The 11,293-nt window shown below is 45.3% G+C and overlaps 1 protein-coding gene across 1 annotated transcript in view; it reads right to left on the bottom strand.

Moving 5' to 3' along the window:
• The window catches only part of lig1 (ligase I, DNA, ATP-dependent), a 140,092-nt gene that overhangs the window by 31,477 nt on the left and 97,322 nt on the right, over nt 1-11,293 (bottom strand). Inside the window, exons 19-20 of the mRNA XM_034183730.1 lie at nt 1,273-1,383; nt 917-1,162 (exon numbers count right to left, since the gene is read on the bottom strand). Coding sequence (XP_034039621.1) covers nt 917-1,162; nt 1,273-1,383 — 357 coding nt within the window. The remainder of the gene's footprint in view (nt 1-916; nt 1,163-1,272; nt 1,384-11,293) is intronic.

The raw sequence follows: 11,293 nt of genomic DNA, 5'->3' as shown, positions 1-11,293 counted from the left end.
CGAACAAGTCAAACTAAATGCTAACGTTACAAAAACTAAGCAAACGATAAAAAAAAACATCAAGAACGACAGCAAAACAAAATACAGTGTTTTTCGGTGGCATTCGTTCAAATTTTTCAACAGTTCATAACTCCCGATGAAGCGCCAGCTGCAGGAACGAAGCTGCGCAAAGATTAAATGATGCCAACAAAAGTCAGCGAAAGTCCAGATTTCTTGCTTCATTTGGGCTTCTGTTGCCCTTCGTTAAGTGCCATGCGACCGTTTTCTGGGAAATGGAAGTTACGCATGTGACCACAGTTCTATGAATCCTGGATGACCGCCAGAGGCGGTGCATGAAGCACTGAATGGTCACCTTGTGCGAACCCAAGTTGAGAATAAATATAAACAAAGTCACATGTGACCATCAGGTGACCTACATGAACCTATATAGGTCATGTGACACTGGAAGCTCAGTCCCTTTAACCTTCTCGTGAGCAAACAAGGATTCCAAGGGACCAAGCGCTCTGGCGGTCATACAGAATTCATAGAACTGTAGTTACATGCATAACTTTCGTTCGAGGTCATCCTTCCTGTCCGCCAGAGGTGGTGTGTAAAGCACTGGATGACATATGTCAACAAAGTCACAAGGAATCTAAACATGACGCATGGGAGTGTCTCCACAGAACTCCCTCAAGCGGATGAGACATAGCCATATTCACCCTGTAGAACGCCGATGGGGGTGCCTGGGATGCTGCCGCATAAATGACATCCAGGGGAACCCCAGTCATAGCAGTCCAGGAAGTTGACATGCTCCTTATTCGGCAGTGGACAACCTTGTGAAACATAGGCCTGCTTAATAATGTCCACAACCCAATGGGAAAGACGTGTGATCCTGCCATGTTGCACTCCATCCCATCAGGGATGCATCCGTATGTACCACATCTCTCCGAGAGGGAAGAGAGCCCAACAGCACACCAATCAGCAGCCAAGACCTCTCTCTCCACTGGGACAGGGAGTCGAGACACTGAGGCGACACGTGCAGTCTCTTGTACCTGTAGGTGTGCCGGGAAGGGATTATATGAACTTCGTTCAGCCACATTTGCATAGAGCGCAGAGATACAGGACAAATGGTAACAGCCTGTCCACCCGAAACAGAGGCAGCTTCTCCAAGATGCCGTCCACACTTTGCACAGGGAGGAAGAGCGGCCATGGACACGTAGTCCAACGCCACTCCTAAACTGACAGTCTGTTGCATCTGAATGAAATTGCTCTCAGGCAGATTCACATGCAGACCCAATTGGCCACATGGGCGAGGACAGTCTGAGTGTCGCTAACAGCTTGGGCATAAGTGGGGGCACAGATCAGCCAGTTGTCCAGGTATGGTAAAATCCTTAGACCCTTCACCTGTAGCAGAACCAGAGCAGCTGTGACACAACTTGAGCACACCCTGAGAGACAGGGAGAGACCGAAGGGCAGGAGACAAAATTGATAATGGCATCTTTGAAACACAACGGGCAGGAACCGCTGGTGACATGCAGCAATTGATATGTGAAAGTACGTATCATTGAGGTCGACTGAAGTGAACCAATCGCCGTGAGATATTGCCTGCAACACCCCTTTTCTTGCTGAATGCAGCATGCAGAGGGGGGAACAGCAAAAGACAGGAGCAGCCGGCTGATGTCTAAAAACCAAACAAAAAACGAAGCAGGACAATTCAACTGTTTGTAATCAGAATTATCACAATAAACAAAAGCAGTGCTGGAAACAAATCCAACTCTTGCAATGTGAGTCAAATACAGAGCTGCATGAAGTCAGCTGTTCGTAACAAATATGTATGAATAAACAAAAGCGAAGCCGGAAAACGGCAGCTATGGTCTAATTGAAAATCGGTGCAGTATAATGTGCACACAATCAGCAATGCCACTATACAAAAGCAAAGCTGAGAATGGCCCGCTATCAAAATGGAGCAGGTCAAGTTGGTCGCAATGTGATCCCTTCAGTGGAAAATACAGGGATGGTACACGTGGACGCACCTGGTGTCACACACGCGGTGCACACGCTTGTGCAGCCTCTGAAGGGCGAAACACGCAACTTCGACTCGTGAGTCATAAGGCTTAACTATGGAGCGTGCTGTTGAGGCTAGTAAATCTCAGCAACAATTTGTTGATCTACACCGGTCTTCCAGGCCTAAGCCAGTAAGACGTGCTACAGCTTTTCACTCTACATCCAGGCTCCCGCCTACTTCCAGAGGTGCACGTGTCTTCACAGTTGAGGGCCAGCTCTCCCAGCGGCCTGCCTTTCGGGAGCCTACGGGCAGACCCCCGAGAATTGAACGGTTTCACAGAGCTTCCAGTAATCGCGCCCAGAGGTCCTCTGGGATGCGAGGCAGAGGTGGTCGAGTCTGACTGCTAACGTTTGGCCCCCAGCCGTTTATCACAAAATCATCTCAGCCACTAGGAGGCTCAAGTTCAGGAACCATGGGTCATTTCACCCTTGTTCGAGGGTTACAGAATTCAGTTCAGATGTCGTCCTTCAAAGTTCAATGGGGTGAGGATGACTGTTGTTTCCGCCCTACAATGGGAGATTTTGGAACTCCTGGAGAAGGGGGTCACAGAGCCAGTTCACAGTTCAGACCAGCTCAGGGGGTTCTATTCAATTTACTTCCTTGTTCCAAAGAAGGATGGTGGCTTTCTTCCTATCCTCGATCTCTTATGTCTGAATCATTATCTCAAGGTGCTGCAGTTTCACATGCTCTGCACAGTAGACGTCCTTCAAACTATCACTCCAGGAGACTGGTTCACAAGTGTCGACTTAAAGGACACCTATTTCCATGTGCCAGTGGCGCCTCGTCACAGGCAGTTTCTCCGCTTTGCTTTCGAAGGTCAGGCATACCAGTTCAGGGTGCTTCCTTTCGGCCTCTCTCTCGCCCCTTGTACATTTACCAGATGTATGGCTGCAGCACTAGCCCCACTGCAAGCTCTTGGATTAAGAATCCTGCCCTACTTAGACGATTGGCTTGTCTGTGCGCCGACTCAGGAGCAGGCGCACAACGACACAACTCTTCTACTGAACCATGTCTCTCAGTTAGGACTCACAGTAAACTTTGCAAAGAGTTCTTTTGTTCCCAGTCAACAAACGACCTTCATCGGCATTGCCATCAACTCCCTGACTATGACTGCATCGCCATCCCCACAGAGAGTGGACGATGTAATTCGTCTCGTCTTTTGGTTTGCTGCTCTGGTTGATGGGCAAATTGACTGCAATGTCGCTAGTGGTACCTTTGGGACTTCTGTTCTTGCGTCCCCTAAAGATTTGGATCAACAACCTAGGCCTCAACTCAAAGTTGCATCAGCACAGACTTGTACGACTCTCCAACCAGTGCCTTCTGCACCTCAGACCCTGGGGTAACGTGGACTTCATCTGCAAGGGTGTTCCTCTAGGCTCCATCCCTTCTCGTCGAGAGGTGGTTGTTACAGATGCATCACTCAAAGGTTGGGGGGCCGCGTGGAATAACAGGATGGTGAGGTTGTCTGGAGTCCTCAGGAGAGACTTCAACACAAACGTGCTGGAGCTTCGCGCTGTGCGACTGGCTCTCAAGCATTTCCTCCCGGCCCTGAGAGGAAGACATGTTCTTGTCAGTTCGGACAACACACCCACAGTCTATCACATAAACCATCAGGGGGGCACCTGGTCCAGTCACTCATTGCCAGAAACTCGGAGGTTTCTCTTATGGGCGTTGCCTCGCCTTCAAAGTGTCAGAGCAGTTCATCTGCCCAGCGTACAGAACAGCGCTGCGGATTTACTCTCCAGACAGAAACCACTACTGGGAGAGTGGAGACTGAACCCGATTGTGGTCCAGATGATCTGGCAGAAGTATGGTGTAGCGGAAGTGGACCTCTTCACTTCAAGCACCTCGACACATTGCCCACGGTGGCACTTCCTCTCGGAACCAGACAGCCTGCTGGGGCAGGATGCATTGGCTCACCCGTGACCGGATTGCCTCCTTTATGCCTTCCCTCCTCTCCCACTGCTAATGTTGACACTGCACAGGTTAGACCAGAGCAGCCACAGGGTGCTGCTAGTTGCTCCGTTCTGGCCGGGGAGGATTAGATTTTCCATGATTTACAAACTCCTCGAGGGGGAATCTTGGGCTCTCCCGGAGAGGAAGGATTTCTTGTCACAGCTACAGGGGATGATTTGGCACCCTCACCCAGAACGGCTTCAACTGTATGTGTGGCCATTGAGGGACCGTACTCCTTGTTAAGTTCTTGTGACCAGGCGGTTGTTCAGACTATCCTTAATTCACGTGCTGCTTTTACCGGGCTTTGTATGACAACAGATGGAAGCTGTTTGCATGGTGGTGTGAGAACCAAAAGTTACACCCGGAGCATTGCACTTTGCCTATTCTACTCAAATATTTACAAGAACCTCTGGAGAAAGGACTTTCTGTCGCTACCTTGAAGGTTTATGCTGCTGCAATCTCTGCCCGGCACATCTACATTGATGGCCTGTCAGTGGGTTCACATCTCTTAGTGTGTCATTTTTTTTGAAAGGTGCTCTACGTTTGCGGCCTCCAAGGCTTGCACGCATACCTTCATGGGACCTTCCTCTAGTCCTGGAGGGTTTAAGCTTATCCCCTTTCGAACCAGTTGAAAGTGCTGATCTTAAATGGGTGTCAGTGAAGACTGCCTTTCTACTTGCACTATCTTCGGCTAAGCGGGTGGGAGAGCTCCAAGCCCTATCAGTCGCTGAGGACTGTTTGCGATGGAATTCTGACGGATCTGGGGTTACGCTGTGGCCTAATCCGTCCTTTTTACCAAAGAGAATTTCAACTTTCATGTTAACCAGCCAGTTTCCTTGGCTGTGTATGCCCCGCATTCTGATCCAGGATTATCTGTTTCAGGTTCCCTGTGTCCTGTCCGAATGTTGAAGCAGTACATTAGTGTGACTGCTGGGATCCGGAAAACGGATGCCCTGTTTGTGTGTTACCGTGATCACAAAAGAGGCTGTACTGTCTCAAAGCAGCGACTCTCACATTGGGTCGTGGATGCCATTTTACAACTATACAGGTCCAGAGGTCTTCAGCCTCCTAAGGTTACGTGACATTCCACCAGAGGGGTGTCCACCTCCTGGGCTGCACTGAGAGGTGTTCCTTTGAATGATATTTGTGCTGCTGCTACGTGGGCCTCATCCTGTACCTTCACCCGTTATTACAGACTGAATGTGGCTGCTCCTCCTGCGGTGACTTTGGCGGTGTTGTCTGCCTACACTTCCCACTGCTGATGCGAGGTGAGTGTGACTCTTCGTTACCTTGTTGGTATTAAGTCATCCAGGTGCTAAATCACCGCCCTCTGGCGGTCAGGAGGATTGAAATAGAACGAGAGTTAGGAATGAAACTACGGTTCTATGAATTCCGGATGACCGCGAGAGTTGCTTGCACTCAGAGTCTTACGAGTTCATTCCAAAAAGAAGCCAGCGCTGATTGCATCTGGCATATAAAGACAACCAGTGACATCACCCAGGTTACATCCAATGGCGTGACTTTGTTGGTATATATTCTCGACCTCTGTGCTTGCGCACATGTAGTTATCCAGGTGCTAAAGCACCGCCCTCTGGCGGTCATCCCGAATTCATAGAACCGTAGTTACATCCGTAACTCTTGTTTAGGGTGTGTTCCAAAACACCATTTTACAAAAAGAATTCTCATTTCAAAACATGAAACAAGAAAATGTTTTACAAAATAATAATAATAAAAACAAAAACAAAACCCACCAGTTTAAATGACGATTTGTGATATGAAGTGTGTTCGAGAACGCACATTCAAATAAAGTGAAAATGTCAGGTCTGACCCACAAGGGTTCCCAGTACATTCAGCAGGTGGGGTCAACACAAAGGCACAGAACACCAGAAATAATGATAAACAATAATAACAACAACAACATAAAAAAGGCATTGTCAGGATGTTTTAGACATGAAGATGTGATGGTGAAAAGATTGCATCTTACACAGAACAGAATTCTGGAAGTAGATTGGCACGAGCAGTTTGAAGCTGAACCCCAAGAACTGATTGGGGACTAAAAAGCCCCTTTAATCAATCAATCAATCAATTTTTTATATAGCGCCAAATCACAACAAACAGTTGCCCCAAGGCGCTTTATATTGTAAGGCAAGGCCATACAATAATTATGTAAAACCCCAACGGTCAAAACGACCCCCTGTGAGCAAGCACTTGGCTACAGTGGGAAGGAAAAACTCCCTTTTAACAGGAAGAAACCTCCAGCAGAACCAGGCTCAGGGAGGGGCAGTCTTCTGCTGGGACTGGTTGGGGCTGAGGGAGAGAACCAGGAAAAAGACATGCTGTGGAGGGGAGCAGAGATCGATCACTAATGATTAAATGCAGAGTGGTGCATACAGAGCAAAAAGAGAAAGAAACAGTGTATCATGGGAACCCCCCAGCAGTCTACGTCTATAGCAGCATAACTAAGGGATGGTTCAGGGTCACCTGATCCAGCCCTAACTATAAGCTTTAGCAAAAAGGAAAGTTTTAAGCCTAATCTTAAAAGTAGAGAGGGTGTCTGTCTCCCTGATCTGAATTGGGAGCTGGTTCCACAGGAGAGGAGCCTGAAAGCTGAAGGCTCTGCCTCCCATTCTACTCTTACAAACCCTAGGAACTACAAGTAAGCCTGCAGTCTGAGAGCGAAGCGCTCTATTGGGGTGATATGGTACTACGAGGTCCCTAAGATAAGATGGGACCTGATTATTCAAAACCTTATAAGTAAGAAGAAGAATTTTAAATTCTATTCTAGAATTAACAGGAAGCCAATGAAGAGAGGCCAATATGGGTGAGATATGCTCTCTCCTTCTAGTCCCCGTCAGTACTCTAGCTGCAGCATTTTGAATTAACTGAAGGCTTTTTAGGGAACTTTTAGGACAACCTGATAATAATGAATTACAATAGTCCAGCCTAGAGGAAATAAATGCATGAATTAGTTTTTCAGCATCACTCTGAGACAAGACCTTTCTGATTTTAGAGATATTGCGTAAATGCAAAAAAGCAGTCCTACATATTTGTTTAATATGCGCTTTGAATGACATATCCTGATCAAAAATGACTCCAAGATGTCTCACAGTATTAATAGAGGTCAGGGTAATGCCATCCAGAGTAAGGATCTGGTTAGACACCATATTTCTAAGATTTGTGGGGCCAAGTACAATAACTTCAGTTTTATCTGAGTTTAAAAGCAGGAAATTAGAGGTCATCCATGTCTTTATGTCTATAAGACAATCCTGCAGTTTAGCTAATTGGTGTGTGTCCTCTGGCTTCATGGATAGATAAAGCTGGGTATCATCTGCGTAACAATGAAAATTTAAGCAATACCGTCTAATAATACTGCCTAAGGGAAGCATGTATAAAGTGAATAAAATTGGTCCTAGCACAGAACCTTGTGGAACTCCATAATTAACTTTAGTCTGTGAAGAAGATTCCCCATTTACATGAACAAATTGTAATCTATTAGACAAATATGATTCAAACCACCACAGCGCAGTGCCTTTAATACCTATGGCATGCTCTAATCTCTGTAATAAAATTTTATGGTCAACAGTATCAAAAGCAGCACTGAGGTCCAACAGAACAAGCACAGAGATGAGTCCACTGTCCGAGGCCATAAGAAGATCATTTGTAACCTTCACTAATGCTGTTTCTGTACTATGATGAATTCTAAAACCTGACTGAAACTCTTCAAATAGACCATTCCTCTGCAGATGATCAGTTAGCTGTTTTACAACTACCCTTTCAAGAATTTTGAGAGAAAAGGAAGGTTGGAGATTGCCCTATAATTAGCTAAGATAGCTGGGTCAAGTGATGGCTTTTTAAGTAATGGTTTAATTACTGCCACCTTAAAAGCCTGTGGTACATAGCCAACTAACAAAGATACATTGATCATATTTAAGATCGAAGCATTAAATAATGGTAGGGCTTCCTTGAGCAGCCTGGTAGGAATGGGGTCTAATAAACATGTTGATGGTTTGGATGAAGTAACTAATGAAAATAACTCAGACAGAACAATCGGAGAGAAAGAGTCTAACCAAATACCGGCATCACTGAAAGCAGCCAAAGATAATGATACGTCTTGGGGATGGTTATGAGTAATTTTTTCTCTAATAGTTAAAATTTTGTTAGCAAAGAAAGTCATGAAGTCATTACTAGTTAAAGTTAATGGAATACTCAGCTCAATAGAGCTCTGACTCTTTGTCAGCCTGGCTACAGTGCTGAAAAGAAACCTGGGGTTGTTCTTATTTTCTTCAATTAGTGATGAGTAGAAAGATGTCCTAGCTTTACGGAGGGCTTTTTTATAGAGCAACAGACTCTTTTTCCAGGCTAAGTGAAGATCTTCTAAATTAGTGAGACGCCATTTCCTCTCCAACTTACGGGTTATCTGCTTTAAGCTACGAGTTTGTGAGTTATACCACGGAGTCAGGCACTTCTGATTTAAAGCTCTCTTTTTCAGAGGAGCTACAGCATCCAAAGTTGTCTTCAATGAGGATGTAAAACTATTGACGAGATACTCTATCTCCCTTACAGAGTTTAGGTAGCTACTCTGCACTGTGTTGGTATATGGCATTAGAGAACATAAAGAAGGAATCATATCCTTAAACCTAGTTACAGCGCTTTCTGAAAGACTTCTAGTGTAATGAAACTTATTCCCCACTGCTGGGTAGTCCATCAGAGTAAATGTAAATGTTATTAAGAAATGATCAGACAGAAGGGAGTTTTCAGGGAATACTGTTAAGTCTTCTATTTCCATACCATAAGTCAGAACAAGATCTAAAATATGATTAAAGTGGTGGGTGGACTCATTTACTTTTTGAGCAAAGCCAATAGAGTCTAATAATAGATTAAATGCAGTGTTGAGGCTGTCATTCTCAGTATCTGTGTGGATGTTAAAATCGCCCACTATAATTATCTTATCTGAGCTAAGCACTAAGTCAGACAAAAGGTCTGAAAATTCACAGAGAAACTCACAGTAACGACCAGGTGGATGATAGATAATAACAAATAAAACTGGTTTTTGGGACTTCCAATTTGGATGGACAAGACTAAGAGTCAAGCTTTCAAATGAATTAAAGCTCTGTCTGGGTTTTTGATTAATTAATAAGCTGGAAAGGAAGATTGCTGCTAATCCTCCGCCCCGGCCCGTGCTACGAGCATTCTGACAGTTAGTGTGACTCGGGGGTGTTGACTCATTTAAACTAACATATTCATCCTGCTGTAACCAGGTTTCTGTAAGGCAGAATAAATCAATATGTTGATCAATTATTATATCATTTACCAACAGGGACTTAGAAGAGAGAGACCTAATGTTTAATAGACCACATTTAACTGTTTTAGTCTGTGGTGCAGTTGAAGGTGCTATATTATTTTTTCTTTTTGAATTTTTATGCTTAAATAGATTTTGCTGGTTATTGGTAGTCTGGGAGCAGGCACCGTCTCTACGGGGATGGGGTAATGAGGGGATGGCAGGGGGAGAGAAGCTGCAGAGAGGTGTGTAAGACTACAACTCTGCTTCCTGGTCCCAACCCTGGATAGTCACGGTTTGGAGGATTTAAGAAAATTGGCCAGATTTCTAGAAATGAGAGCTGCTCCATCCAAAGTGGGATGGATGCCGTCTCTCCTAACAAGACCAGGTTTTCCCCAGAAGCTTTGCCAATTATCTATGAAGCCCACCTCATTTTTTGGACACCACTCAGACAGCCAGCAATTCAAGGAGAACATGCGGCTAAACATGTCACTCCCGGTCTGATTGGGGAGGGGCCCAGAGAAAACTACAGAGTCCAACATTGTTTTTGCAAAGTTACACACCGATTTAATGTTAGTTTTAGTGACCTCCGATTGGCGTAACCGGGTGTCATTACTGCCGACGTGAATTACAATCTTACCCAATTTACGCTTAGCCTTAGCCAGCAGTTTCAAATTTCCTTCAATGTCGCCTGCTCTGGCCCCCGGAAGACAATTGACTATGGTTGCTGGTGTCGCTAACTTCACATTTCTCAAAACAGAGTCGCCAATAACCAGAGTTTGTTCCTCGGCGGGTGTGTCGTCGAGTGGGGAAAAACGGTTAGAGATGTGAACGGGTTGGCGGTGTACACAGGGCTTCTGTTTAGAACTACGCTTCCTCCTCACAGTCACCCAGTCAGCCTGCTTTCCCGGCTGCTCGGGATCTGCCAGGGGGTAACTAACGGCGGCTAAGCTACCTTGGTCCGCACCGACTACAGGGGCCTGGCTAGCTGTAGAATTTTCCACGGTGCGGAGCCGAGTCTCCAATTCGCCCAGCCTGGCCTTCAAAGCTACGAATAAGCTACACTTATTACAAGTACCGTTACTGCTAAAGGAGGCCGAGGAATAACTAAACATTTCACACCCAGAGCAGAAAAGTGCGGGAGAGACAGGAGAAGCCGCCATGCTAAATCAGCTAAGAGCTAGTAGCTACGCTAAGCTAGCGGATTCCTAAAAACACGCAAAGTGAATAATGTGTAAATAATTTAGAGGTGATTCAGCAGAGGGAGTGCTTTAGTTAAGGCACGTAAAGATTACACTGGGAAACAAATCGTAATCTAGATAACTAGATCAATCTAACTGCGCAGATTAAACAGCTAACAGATACAGAAAAACACCGCTGTGCTCCGGAACAGGAAGTGATACAATACCGCAGTGAGAGCCAACCACCAGTAGAGGCAAGCAAGCTCTGAATGAACGTGAATGATCAGAAGTAACAGATGTAGTGGAAATGGTCTCTCCATAATTTAATTAATCTAAGATCTGCTCAGAAGGCCATTAAGTGACGTACCTCCTTTATTACAAATTGATGTGCAAGTATCAATATTAATACGTTCCTTAATTCCTAACTTGAAGCACTGCGACGCCGCAGCAGATCCAATAAAACTTTTCACTGATTAACATGCAAAATAATGCAGAAAGGAGCCGCTGGATCTAATCACACCATCTCGTCTGTGTTCCAGCTTCAATTGTGTCTTCTTCATTTATCTCGCCCAGAAGATTGTCTGCAGACAGATGTTGCCATGACAACACAACATCACCAGTAGATGTGCAGATTTTAAGTAATTTCCTTAATTGTTCACAATGTTAATGATTAGTCATGTTTCCCCCTCTGTGGAAGAAGCTGCATCAAACAATCTGTGACTCAAACGGCACCATTTAAATTCAGACAAGTTTGTTTGGAGGAATTAGAGGTTCAGGAATGCCGAGAAAATGAGGAGGCAAAAGTGGTGTAATTGAGGAGGAGAAGAGGCCAAA

This window comes from Thalassophryne amazonica, chromosome 12 (assembly GCF_902500255.1).
Source record: "Thalassophryne amazonica chromosome 12, fThaAma1.1, whole genome shotgun sequence".
Classification (NCBI taxonomy): Eukaryota; Metazoa; Chordata; class Actinopteri; order Batrachoidiformes; family Batrachoididae; genus Thalassophryne; species Thalassophryne amazonica.
The sequence above is the reverse complement of the archived record's forward strand: the minus strand, read 5'-3'. Positions and strand labels throughout refer to the sequence as shown.